This window comes from Hemiscyllium ocellatum, chromosome 47, assembly GCF_020745735.1.
Source record: "Hemiscyllium ocellatum isolate sHemOce1 chromosome 47, sHemOce1.pat.X.cur, whole genome shotgun sequence".
NCBI lineage: Eukaryota > Metazoa > Chordata > Chondrichthyes > Orectolobiformes > Hemiscylliidae > Hemiscyllium > Hemiscyllium ocellatum.
In genome coordinates, this window is record NC_083447.1 from 17,752,672 (window position 1) to 17,766,021 (window position 13,350).

At 44.7% G+C, this 13,350-nt stretch overlaps 1 protein-coding gene across 3 annotated transcripts in view; it reads right to left on the bottom strand.

Moving 5' to 3' along the window:
• LOC132836779 (metastasis-associated protein MTA1-like) overlaps positions 1-13,350 on the bottom strand; it is a 127,391-nt gene that overhangs the window by 15,349 nt on the left and 98,692 nt on the right. For all 3 annotated transcript variants that reach the window (XM_060856241.1, XM_060856240.1, XM_060856239.1), the window contains exons 14-15: positions 10,692-10,843; positions 8,868-9,054 (exon numbers count right to left, since the gene is read on the bottom strand). In XM_060856241.1, the coding sequence (XP_060712224.1) occupies positions 8,868-9,054; positions 10,692-10,843 (339 nt within the window). The remainder of the gene's footprint in view (positions 1-8,867; positions 9,055-10,691; positions 10,844-13,350) is intronic.

Sequence of the window (13,350 nt, forward strand, 5' to 3'; positions counted from 1 at the left end):
AAGTCAACTTTATAGGTAGCAAGTTACAGGTTATTATTATTACTTAACGTGGGGGAAAAAAAATTCTTTCCAACACTGCCCCTGCATCTCTTGCCCAAAATCTAAAATCAGCAAAGAGGGAATTTTGGGCACTGGTGCCAGGGATGAGGGACCTGGGCTCTGTGGAGATAGGAGGAGTTGGAATCGCTCTCCTGTTAGGACAGAAAGTTCAGAGGGATTACGTCTCTCCTCCAAGCCACACACCATGCTAACTTTGAATTACATCACCAGTTCTCCACTGTTACTGAGTCAAAATGATCGAGTTCCCTTCCACATAGAACTGTGGGTCTATCGCCACCCATGGATTGCAGCAATTCAATAGTGCAGCTCATCACCACTTGCTCAAGGTTCTTACTAATTGGCAATAAATGTTGGCCTTACATTCCTTGAAGAAAAATTTGACAAGTACAAATTCCTCCAATTAGGAATGGTGGAACCCAACTTAATAAATAAATCAATATTTAAAATTCATTCACGGGATGAAGGTGTCACTGACTAGACCAACATTTATTGGCCATTCTTAATTGCTCAGAGGGCAGTTAAGAATTAACCACATTGCTGTGGGTCTGGAGTCAACTGTAGGCCAGACCAGGTAAAGATGGCAGTTTCTTTCCCGAAAGGTCAGGAGTGATCCAGAGGAGTTTTGCTGACAATTGGCAAAGGATCATCATTAGACTCTTAACTGGCAAGATTTGAACTTGGGTCTCTGAATTACTAGTTCAGCAATAACACCTCCAGGCCATTGTTTTCCAAGTAATGATAACCATGAAATCCTGATATAGAGACTAGCATGGTTCATGGACATCCTTTGGGGAAGGAAACTTACCATTCGTCCCCATTCTGGGCCTTATGTGACTTCAGATCCACATCAATAATCATTTGACTGGTCCTCTGAACTGGTGCAGATGGGCCATAACTAGGGAACTCCTGATGAAGGGCTTATGCTCGAAACGTCAAATTCTCTATTCCTGAGATGCTGCCTGGCCTGCTGTGCTTTGACCAGCAACACATTTGCAGCCATAACTAGGGAAGGGCAACAAATGCTGTCCTTGGCAGTGACAGCCCATACCCCATCAGTGTCCTACACCTTATAGAAGAACTAATCAAAACACATTAGTTTCCAAGAAAGTGAGAGATATCTGAAGAACTGGGGAAAACAATCCCTTGTCAGAACTTTGAGGGAGCTCAGAACTGTTTAAGAACAATACGGCCCTGCCTGCAGTATGACTGTAATGTTGGATTTTATTAGCACCACAATCTTTACTGAGCTTTAACAGGGAGCAACACTTACTTGCACGTTTAAAACTTGTACCTTCTATTAAACACATCCCCAATCCTCAGTCTCCAATGTCAATGGCAACAGACTGTGAAATGAATCTCAGGGGCAAGGGGAATCATGGTTCATAGGTAGGCCAACAGTTTTCAATAGCTGAGTGGCATTTAAGAGTTGCTTGAAGTGACAGAAGAGATTTCAAAGAAAGCATCTGTCCTCGTATTGCATACATGTCCTAGAGTCCAACAGGGTTAAATGAACCACAAACAGCAAAACATGCAACTTAGACGGCATTGATGAGGGTGACTACATTAATTACAGTGTTGTAACAATATGATTCTGGCGCACAATTCGGTGTGGAGTTGTTTGAGAGAGAGCTCAGACCCCAAGTGACAATGGTGGACAGGTACAATTGGAGTTCTGGTCACCATCTCCGGAATGCTGAACTGACCACCTGTTTCTGCTTTGCTGTTCAGGACCAGCTGCTTGTTGTTAACACCCATCAAGCAACTTTGTTCAAATGTGATCACGGTGATAGAATATAGAACAATACAGTGCAAAACAGGCCCTTCGACCCTTGATGTTGCACCAACCTGTGAACTAATCCAAGCCCATCCCCCTACACGATCCCATCATCATCCATGTGCTTATCCAAGGACCGTTTGAATGTCCTAATGTGGCTGAGTTAACCACATTGGCAGGCAGGGCATTCCACACCCTTACCATTCTGAGTAAAGCACCTGCCTATGACATCTGTCTTCAGTGTATCACCCCTCAATTTGTAGCTACACCCCCTCATACAAGTCGATATCATCCTAGGAAAAAGGCTCTCGCTCTTCACCCTATCCAGTCCTCTGATCATCTTGTATGTCTCTATTAAATCCCCTCTTAGCCGCCTTTTCTTCAGCGAGAACAGACCCAAGTCCCTCAGCCTTTCCTCACAAGACCATTCCTGCAGACCAGGCAATATCCCGGGAAATCGCCATTGCAACTTTTCCAATGCTTCCACATCCTTCCTGTAATGCGGTGACCAGAACTGTTCACAATACTCCAAGTGCGGCCGCACTACTGTTTTGTACTGTTGCAGCATGATATCAAGGCTCCGGAACTCAATCCCTCTCCCAATAAAACCTATCACACCGGACGCCTTCTTAACAGCACTATCAACCTGGATGGCAACTTTCAGGGGATCCGTGTACACGGACTCCAAGATCCTTCTGCACTTCCAAACTACCAAGAATCTTTCCAATGCCCCAGTATTCTGCCTTCCTATTATTCTTCCTGAAGTGAATCACCTCACATTTAGCTGCACTGAATACCATTAGCCACCTTTCAGCCCAATTCTGCAGTTTATCCACGTCCCCCTGGAATCTGCCATATTCTTCCACTGTCCACCACTCCACCAACTTTAGTGGCATCTGCAAACTTACTAACCCATTCATCTCTGCCTGCATTCAAGTCATTAATAAAAATGACAAACAGCAGTGGTCCCAAAACAGATCCTTGTGGCATACCACTAGTAATCAGAATTCAGGTTAAATATTTTCCATCAATCACCACTCGTTGCCTTCTTACAGAAAGAGAGTTTCTAATCCAAACTGCTAAATCACCCTCAATCCCACACCTCCACATTTTCTCCAAACGCCTACCATTTTGAACCTTATCAAAGGCTTTACACCACGTCCATGTACACCACGTCAAATGCCCTGCCCTACCCTCATCCACCTGGTCACCTTCTCAAAAAACTCAATGAGGTTTGAGAGACACGACCTGCCCTTGATGAAACCATGTTGACCATATCCAGTCAAATTGTTGCTTGCTAGATGATTACAAATCCTCTCTTATAACCCTTTCCAAAACGCTTCCTACAGACATAAGGCTCACTGGTCTTTAATACCTGGGTCATCTCTGCTGCCCTTCTTGAATTGCACAACATTTGCAATCTTCCAGTCCTCTGGTACTAAACCTGTAGACAATCAAAGATCAAGGTCAAAGGCTCTGCCATCCTGCCTAGCTTCCTGGCCCAGGGGACTTGCACACTAGAATTGGTAGCACCACCTCCTTACTAACCTCAATCCTTTATAGTCTCACAGCCAGTGTCTCAGTCTTCTCCTCTACAATATTCTCCTTTTCCTGAGTGAAAACAGATGAGAAATGTTTGTTTGCACCTCTCCGATCTCACTTCTGTCTTTGACTGGCCCCATTCCCACCCTAGTCATCCTTTTATTCCTCACATGCCTATAGAAAGCTTTAGGGTTTTCCTTTATTCTACCTGCTAAAGACTGCTCATGTCTCCTCCTTGCTCTTCCTAACTCTCTTTAAATCCTTCCTAGCTAACCTGTAACTCACCATCACCTCATCGGAACCATCTCATCTCAACATCTAAGCCTCGCTCTTCTGCTTAACAAGGGATACAATTTCTTTAGTAAAACACGGTTCTCTTACCTTATCACTTCCTCCCTGCATGATAGGGACATACCTGTCAAGGACACGCACTATCTGATCCTTAAACCAGCTGCTCATTTCAATTGTCCCCATCCCCTGCATTTTGCTATCCCATTCTATGCCTGCCAAGTCCTGCCTAATCACATTATAATTGCCCTTCCCCCATCTAGAACCCTTGCCCTGTGGCATGCACCTATTCCTTTTCATCGCTAAACTAAATGTAACCAAATTATGGTCACTCTCTCCAAAGTGCTCACCTACAACTAGATCAAATGCCTGGCCTGGTTCATTGCCAAGCACCAGATCCAGTGGGGCCTCCCTTCTCGTCGGCCCTTCGACATACTGTGTCAGGAAGCCCTCCTGCACACATTGGACAAAAACTGATCCATCCGATGTACTAGAGTTATAGCATTCCCAGTCAATGTCAGGCAAGTTAAAGTCCCTGTAATGACCATCCTGTTCCTTTCACTCCTAACCAGAACCATTTTGCTGACCCTCTCCTCCACCTCCCTGGAATCTGCGGAGGCCTACAAAAAACTCCCAGCAGTGTGACCTCTCCTTTCCTGTTTCTAACCTCAGCCCATACCACCTCAGTAGGTGAGTCCTTGTCAAAAGTTCTTTCAGCCACCATCATACAGTCCTTGACTATCAAAGCCACACCTCTCCATCATTTACCACCTTCCCTGACCTGAATGAAAGATTTAAACTCTGGAACATGCAACATCCATTCCTGACCCTGCTCCATCCATGTCTCCGAAATTGTCACAACATTGAAGTCCCAGGTACGTATCCATGCTGCAGGCTCTCCTACCTTATTCTGCACAGTCCTGGCACTGAAGGAGACACCCTTCAAACCAGCTTCCTGTCTGCCAGCACACTCGTGTGACTGAAATCCTGCCCATGTCCTCCCTTCTCACATCCATCCATGCATTGGAACTACACCACAGGTTCCCATCATCCTGCTGGTCTTGTAGTTCAACACCAATTTCCTGCACTATCCCCAGTTTCAAAATTTAAAAATCTCAATTTCAGTCCTGAATATGCTCAAAGATGGAAACCTCCAGAACCATCTGGTGCAGGGATTTCTAAAGATTCACTATTCAGTGGAAAACAAATTCCTCATCTCAGTTCTAAATGGTCTATCCTTATATTCTTAGACTCCAATATAAAACGATACTGGAACCTTAAACACAAACAGAATTGCTGGTGAAACTCAGGAGGTCTGGCAGCATCTGTGGGCACAAAGCTGAGTTAACATTTTAGAACATAGAACATAGAAGGATACAGCGCAGTACAGGCCCTTCGGCCCTCGATGTTGCGCTGACCGAATCCTACCTAACCTATACTAGCCCAATAACTTCCAAATGCCTATCCAATGCCTGCTTAAATGACCATAAAGAAGGAGAGTTCACCACTGATACGGGCAGGGCATTCCATGAACTCACAACCCGCTGTGTGAAGAATCTACCCCTAACATCTGTCCTATACCTACCACCCCTTAATTTAAAGCTATGTCCCCTAGTAACACCTGACTCCATTAGCGGTAAAAGGTTCTTAGTATCTACCCTATCTAAACCCCTAATCATCTTATACACTTCTATCAGATCTCCCCTAAACCTTCTCTTCTCCAATGAGAACAGCCCCAAGTGCCTCAGCCTTTCCTCATAAGATTTTCCTACCATTCCAGGCAACATCCTGGTAAACCTCCTCTGCACTCGTTCTAAAGCTTCCACATCCTTCCTATAGTATGGCGACCAAAACTGCACACAATACTCCAGATGAGGCCTCACCAGAGTCTTATACAACTGCAACATGACCTCAGGACTCCGGAACTCAATTCCTCTGCCAATAAAGCCCAGTACACCATATGCCTTCCTCACAGCACTATTTACCTGGGTGGCAACTTTCAGAGATCTGTGTACATGGACACCAAGATCCCTCTGCTCATCCACACTACCAAGTAGCCTACCATTAGCCCAGTAATCCATCATCTTGTTATTCCTACCAAAGTGAACGACTTCGCACTTAGCTACATTGAATTCCATTTGCCACATTTCCGCCCAGCTCTGCAACTTATCTATATCCCGCTGTAACCTACCACTTCCTTCCTCACTATCCACAACTCCACCGACTTTTGTGTCATCCGCAAACTTGCTTACCCAGCTTTCAAGTCCTTCCTCTAGATCATTTATAAAAGATAACAAAAAGCAATGGTCCCAAAACAGATCCTTGTGGTACACCGCTAGTAACTGCGCTCCAAGATGAACATAATCCATCAACTACTACCCTCTGTCTCCTTCCAGCCAGCCAATTCCTAATCCAAACCTCTAATGTATCCTCAATGCCATACCTCCGTAGTTTTAGCATTAGCCTACCATGGGGAACCTTATCGAACGCCTTACTAAAATCCATATACACAACATCTACTGCTTTACCCTCGTCCACTTCCTTAGTCACCTTCTCAAAGAACTCAATAAGGTTTGTGAGGCACGACCTGCCCTTCACAAAACCATGCTGGCTATCCCTGATCACGTTATTCCTACCCAGATGTTCATAAATCTTATCCCTTACCATTCTCTCTAAGACTTTGCCCACCACTGAAGTCAGACTCACTGGCCTATAGTTACTAGGGCTATCCCTACTCCCTTTCTTGAACAATGGGACCACATTCGCTATCCTCCAGTCCTCTGGTACTATTCCCGTTGACAATGACGACATAAAAATCCAGGCCAATGGCTCTGCTATCTCCTCCCTAGCTTCCCATAGGATCCTGGGGTAAATGCCATCAGGCCCAGGAGACTTATCTATATTCATCCTTTCCAATATTCCCAAAACCTCTTCCCTGCATATTTCCAGGGCATCCATTCTAATTATTTGTGATTCCATATTCACATCAGCAACAGTGTCCTGTTCCTGAGTGAATACTGATGAAAAGTACTGATTTAATGTCTCTCCAATCTCCTCCGCCTCCACACACAACTTCCCACTACTATCCTTGACTGGACCGATACCTACCCTAGTCATCCTTTTATTCTTGACATACCTATAGAAAGCCTTTGGGTTTTCCCTAATCCTACCAGCTAAAGACTTTTCATGTCCCCTTCTCGCTTCTCTTAGCTCCCTCTTTAGCTCCTTCCTGGCTACCTTATAACTCTCAATCGCCCCTACTGAACCTTCACGCCTCATCTTTACATATGCCGCCTTCTTCCCTTTCACAAGGGACTCCAATTCCTTACTAAACCACGGCTGCCTCACAAGGCCCTTTATACCATGCCTGACTGGTACATACCTATCGAGGACACGCAGTAGCTGCTCCTTGAACAATCCCCACATCTCATTAGTGTTCTTCTCTTGAAGCCTGTTTTTCCAATCCACACATCCTAAGTCATGCCTCACTGCATCATAATTTCCCTGCCCCCAGCTATAGCTCTTGCCCTGCGGCGCACGATTATCCCTCTCCATCACTAAAGTAAAAGTCACCGAGTTGTGGTCACTGTCCCCGAAGTGCTCACCTACCTCCAAGTCTAACACCTGGCCTGGTTCATTACCTAGAACCAAATCCAATATAGCCTCCCCTCTTGTTGGCCTGTCGACATATTGTGTCAGGAAACCCTCCTGCACACATTGTACAAACACCGACCCATCTAATGAACTCGAGCTATAGCTCTCCCAGTCAATATCTGGGAAGTTAAAGTCCCCCATAACAACCACCCTGCTACCTTCACTCTTTTCCTGAATCATCCTCACAATATTATCCTCTACTTCTCTAGGACTATTAGGAGGCCTGTAGAAAACACCTAACAGGGTGACCTCACCTTTCCTATTTCTAACCTCAGCCCAAACTACCTCAGATGGCAAGTCCTCTTCCATCGTCCATTCCACTGCTGTGATACTATCTTTGACAAGTAATGCCACGCCTCCCCCTTTTTTACCCCCATGTCTGATCCTACTAAAACATTTGAACCCTGGAACGTGCAACAGCCATTCTTGTCCCTGTTCTACCCACGTCTCTGTAATGGCCACAACATCGAAGTCCCAGGTACCAACCCACGCTGCAAGTTCACCTACCTTATTCCTTATACTTCTGGCATTGAAGTATACACACTTCAATCCACCCTTCTGGTTACAGGCACCCTCCTTAGAGATCGCTGCATTATTCCTAACCTCCCTACACTCAAGGTCCTGTACCCTAAAGCTACAGTCCTGGTTCCCATGCCCCCGCGGAGTTAGTTTAAACCCTCCCAAAGAGCACTAGCAAACCTCCCCCCAAGGATACTGGTGCCCCTCAGGTTCAGGTGTAGCCCATCCTTTTTATAGAGGTCCCACCTTCCCCAGAAAGGACCCCAGTTGTCCAGAAACCGGAATCCCTCCCTCCTGCACCATCCCTGTAGCCACGCATTTAACTGCTTCGATTTTGAGTCCTTCGACTACTTATCAGATAAAGAGACTGCACAATACTCCCAAATATGATCTCACCAAGGCTCTATATAATTGCAGCAAGACATCCTGGACTCCCAAACTCAAGCCCTCTTATAATAAAGGCAAACATATCATTAACGTTCGTAAGTGGCTGCTGAATCCGAATGTTGACTCCCAAATGATTCATGAAAAGAACATCCAAGTATTTTTGAAGCTCACTATTTTCCAACTCTTCTCTATTTAAGAAATACTCTGTATTTTTGTTTTTCCTACCCAAGTGGATAAACTCACTTTTCTCCACTTTTGCCATATTTTTGTCCACTCACTTTAACTTCCTCAAAAAGCAAACAAAATCGGAACATACAGTATCTCAAGCCTGTTCTGCCATTCAATAACAATAAGGCTGATCTGACCTCACCCCAACTTCAAGCATCCATCGGTTTCAACCTTCCGTGTGTTGAGCGAGGCCTTGGAAGGATTTGAACATGTCCGAGAATTTAAAAACTGTGCCAGACATAAACGAGTGTCTCAATGTAAACAGGGGACAGAGAAAGAGTCACATGCAAGTAAGGATACGGGCAGCAAAGTTTGGATAGGCTGCAGTTGAGAAGAGTTGGAAGAGTTCAGTTACAGTATTCAGCGAGTGGCCAGTTACAGAGAAGAAACCCATTACATTTCTGGAGGGACTCACATTCTGCCTTGATTGCCGCACTGTTGATTGGTATGAAGGGTCGCCGTGCTGCCTGCCGTGGGCGAAACAGGTTCTGACAGAAATACCGTGCAATTTTAGTGAGTCTCGTTGTCTGAAGACAGAATGCCTGCCGTGTCTTCAGTGTAAACTTGGGGTTGGCATTTTTCACCCAATACCCATGGGGATTCTATAAGATAAGAACAGTCACAGTTAGGAAATACATTCATCACTGCACACAATACAGTTTACTTATAGTTTCAACTCTGCAGTTCGCATTAGAAGTTTAAAACATGGAACAAAATAAAAGCATTACAGCCTCTCCCTCTGTAGTTCACATTGAATCCAAGGATAAGGTTAATGCTGCAGAAGCCATAAGAGAAACTATCAAGACTTCAACGACATTCTACATTCAGGAAACAGTGACGCAGCCAGAACATCAAAAATGTATAGTAAAGCAGTTGAATAGAGGAAACCTAAGCTTTCAAATTAGGCAGGCAGGATAAACAAATCTATGGAAATGGCCGTAAGAACAGTAGGCAAGTTGTCCCTCAGTAGTACAGAACTTGAGTAATACTGAAAAATGCTGTTGAAACCTTTAATCGGGCACTCATCAGGGCAGATGCAAGAAGGTCGAATTTCAGAGATAGCAATAATTTATACTCATGAGGAAAGCTAACTGGTTAAGTCACTGCCATGGAGGCTTTCATTTTCCATGCATTAATTTAAAAGGTCTGATGCCAGGAGATGTTCATTTTACTGCAGAGATCTCCGTGTAGGAGTACAGAGAGCTACTATGTGTGAGCCATAATGAGTTCAAATGATAAACTTAAATTGGTTGTTCATGAGTCAGGATTTTTCTGCAAGTGCTGCCCAAACACAGAATCACATCGAAAGTTACACATCATGTTCTGAACTTTGAAAGCACAGGCTGGAATATGGACAGCCCAAGGGCATGCTGCTAGATATCACTGGTTAGTCATGGTCATACGTGGCATAACAGGAATATTATTTCAAAACAACATTCCCTTGGGCTGTTTGTAATAGGCTGAGAATTGTTCATACACAACCTGCCAGTGCTTTCAAAATTAAAAACACTTCTACAGACCCTGCAAATACTATCTTCTGTGCGGAGATCTTCCAGGGATCTCACCACTTCCCTGCTTCCCTGCCCCACTTCTGGCCAAGGTCAACTTGAAAAGCAGATTTAAACCTGAAGCTTCAAGTACAAAAGAATTAACAAAAGGAAAAAATAGGCCAAATAGCAATACAATTCAGTTCCATCATAAATTAACCAAACTTCCAATCTCACTCTCCCAAATCTAATCTCTCTCCAATTGTCTCTTATTTGGGTCTGTACTGGCTGATGTATGGCAGTGCCTAATAACATTTTACAAGTGTTGGGAGGAAACATCTTGCCAAACTTCTCACCTTTACCTTCCCTGATTTGCAAACATGAATCTGTTTCTTTTCCCCCAACTATTGTACACTCCTGAGTCACAGTTACTTCAGTTTTCTAGGAAGAAAATGTCACTCCACTGAAATCAAACAAAAACCTTCAATACAATCTCAATGTTGCCCCTAAAATTTCCTTCCGTCAGGAACACAAGAACAAGAGGAAACCATTCAGCCCATTGATCCTGCCACACATCTGCACTCACACACACACACACACACTCTATACCCCTTGCGCCCTTAATCAATTACAATCTTAATTCTGCTCAACCAATGGAATATCCCACCCCGGGGCACTGTGGAAGCTCAAAGATTTATCGACGTGAAGAAATTCCTTAACTAATGGCTTCCCTGGAAATTGTAACATCTTACCGAGCTGTTACGGTTAGGTCCAGGTCTCTCACCCTCCAGCCTTGTTGGCATCTTCAGGCCACCATATTTCTTCCAGTAATTCCAACAAGCTGCACACAGTCTGCACTGCATATTCGGAGGGCCCCATGAATACCACTGGTATGACTGGGTTGCTAGGGTGTTAGGGGAAGAGGAAAAACAAAATAAAAAGCATCAACCTGTCTTGAGTGGTAACACATCACTGACTCTGGGCACTGATGTTTAAATACAACTCAGCAAGTGCTAGCAATTGCCATTTCATGTGCCCGAAGTGACTGGTTTAGAAGGCCAGCCTTCCACTTTAGGGGGGGGGGGGGGGGTCAGTGTAGTTTTGGAATGGTTGCCTGATAAACAGAAATGAAAAACATGAACTTGCAAAGTGTGCATCTTCAAAATGCTCTGGTCGCATACAAGAATCGTTTAAGGCAAGCCATCAATATGTGAATGATACAAATACAGGCAAGCATACGTTAAGGGCAAGATAGCAATAATATCCCCCTAGAAACATAGAACAATACAGCACAGAACAGGCCCTTTGGCCCACGATGTTGTGCCGAACATCTATCCTAGATTAAGCACCCATCCAATTGCCGCTTAAAGGTCGCCAATGATTCTGACTCTACCACTCCCACGGGCAGCGCATTCCATGCCCCCACCACTCTCTGGGTAAAGAACCCACCCCTGACATCTCCCCTATACCTTCCACCCTTCACCTTAAATTTATGTCCCCTTGTAACACACTGTTGTACCCGGGGAAAAAGTTTCTGACTTTCTACTCTTTCTATTCCTCTGATCATCTTATAAACCTCTATCAAGTCACCCCTCATCCGTCGCCGTTCCAACGGGAAAAGGCCGAGAACACTCAACCTATTCTCCATTCCAGGCAACATCCTGGTAAATCACCTCTACACCCTCTCCAAAGCTTCCACATCTTTCCTAAAGTGAGGCGACCAGAACTGCACACAGTACTCCAAATGTGGCCTAACCAAAGTCCTGTACAGCTGCAACATCACTTCACGATTCTTGAATTCAATCCCTCTGCTAATGAACGCTAATACACCATAGGCCTTCTTACAAGCTCTATCCACCTGAGTGGCAACTTTCAAAGAGCTATGTACATAGACCCCAAGATCCCTCTGTTCCTCCACCTGACTAAGAACCCTACTGTTAACCCTGTATTCCGCATTCTTATTTGTTCTTCCAAAATGGACAACCTCATACTTGGCAGGGTTGAACTCCATCTGCCACTCCTCAGCCCAGCTCTGCATCATATCCAAGTCCCTTTGCAGCCGACAACAGCCCTCCTCACTGTCCACAACTCCACCAATCTTCGTATCATCTGCAAATTTACTGACCCACCCTTCGACTCCCTCATCCAAGTCATTAATAAAAATTACAAACAGCAGAGGACCCAGAACCGATCCCTGCGGAACTCTACTTGTAACTGGGCTCCAGGCTGAATATTTACCATCTACCACCACTCTCTGACTTCGACCGGTTAGCCAGTTCTCTATCCAACTGGCCAAATTTCCCTCTATCCCATGCCTCCTGACTTTCCGCATAAGCCTACCATGGGGAACCTTATCAAATGCCTTAATGAAATCCATGTACACTACATCCACTGCTCTACCCTCTTCCACATGCTTGGTCACCTCCTCAAAGAATTCAATAAGACTTGGAAGGCAAGACCTACCCTTCACAAATCCGTGCTGGCTGTCCCTAATCAAGCAGTGTCTTTCCAGATACTCATAAACCCTATCCCTCAGTACCCTCTCCATTACTTTGCCTACCACAGAAGTAAGACTAACTGGCCTGTAATTCCCAGGGTTATCCCTATTCCCTTTTTTGAACAGGGGCACAACATTCGCTACTCTCCAGTCCCCTGGTACCACCCCCGTTGACAGTGAAGACGAAAAGATCATTGCCAACGGTACTGCAATATCTTGAATATTAGTTGGATTAAACACAGTCATTTGGTAGTACAGCACTAGAACGGAGTTGAAAAGAGAAACAAGTTGCTGAGGACTTCTTTCTTGCTCACTTCAGTACAAATGCAAGAATGCCAAATTTCAAACAAACAATCTCAATAATCGATACCAAGAAGGAGTGAGTGCTGAATGACTGATTGAGCAATACTTGCTGTCCAATTGCAGAATCCCAATTGTTATGGACCAGACCAGATCGCCTCAAAACATTTCAAGAAGGTAGCCCAGACCCTAACTTTGCTCGTTGTTTCAAGCAGATGTAAAATGGATATTCCATAGAACAGAATAGAACCCCTTCAGTGTGAAAACAGACCCTTCAGCCAACAGGTACACACTTAACTTCCCAAGAGTAACTCATTGAGACCCACTCCCCATCCTATATTTATCCCTAACTAATGCACATCATTCATATATCCCTGAACACTATGGGCAATTTAACATGGTCAATACACCTAAACGGCAAACCTTTGGATTGTGGGAGGAATCTGGAGCACCCAGAGAAAACCCACACAAACACAGGGAGAACATGCAAAGACCACACAGTCACCCAAAACTGGAATCGAACCCAGATCCCTGGCACTGTGAAGCAGCAGCGCTAAATACTGAGCTACCATGCTGCCAAGAGAGGCTGGAGAGAATCAGCTGGTCAACCCACT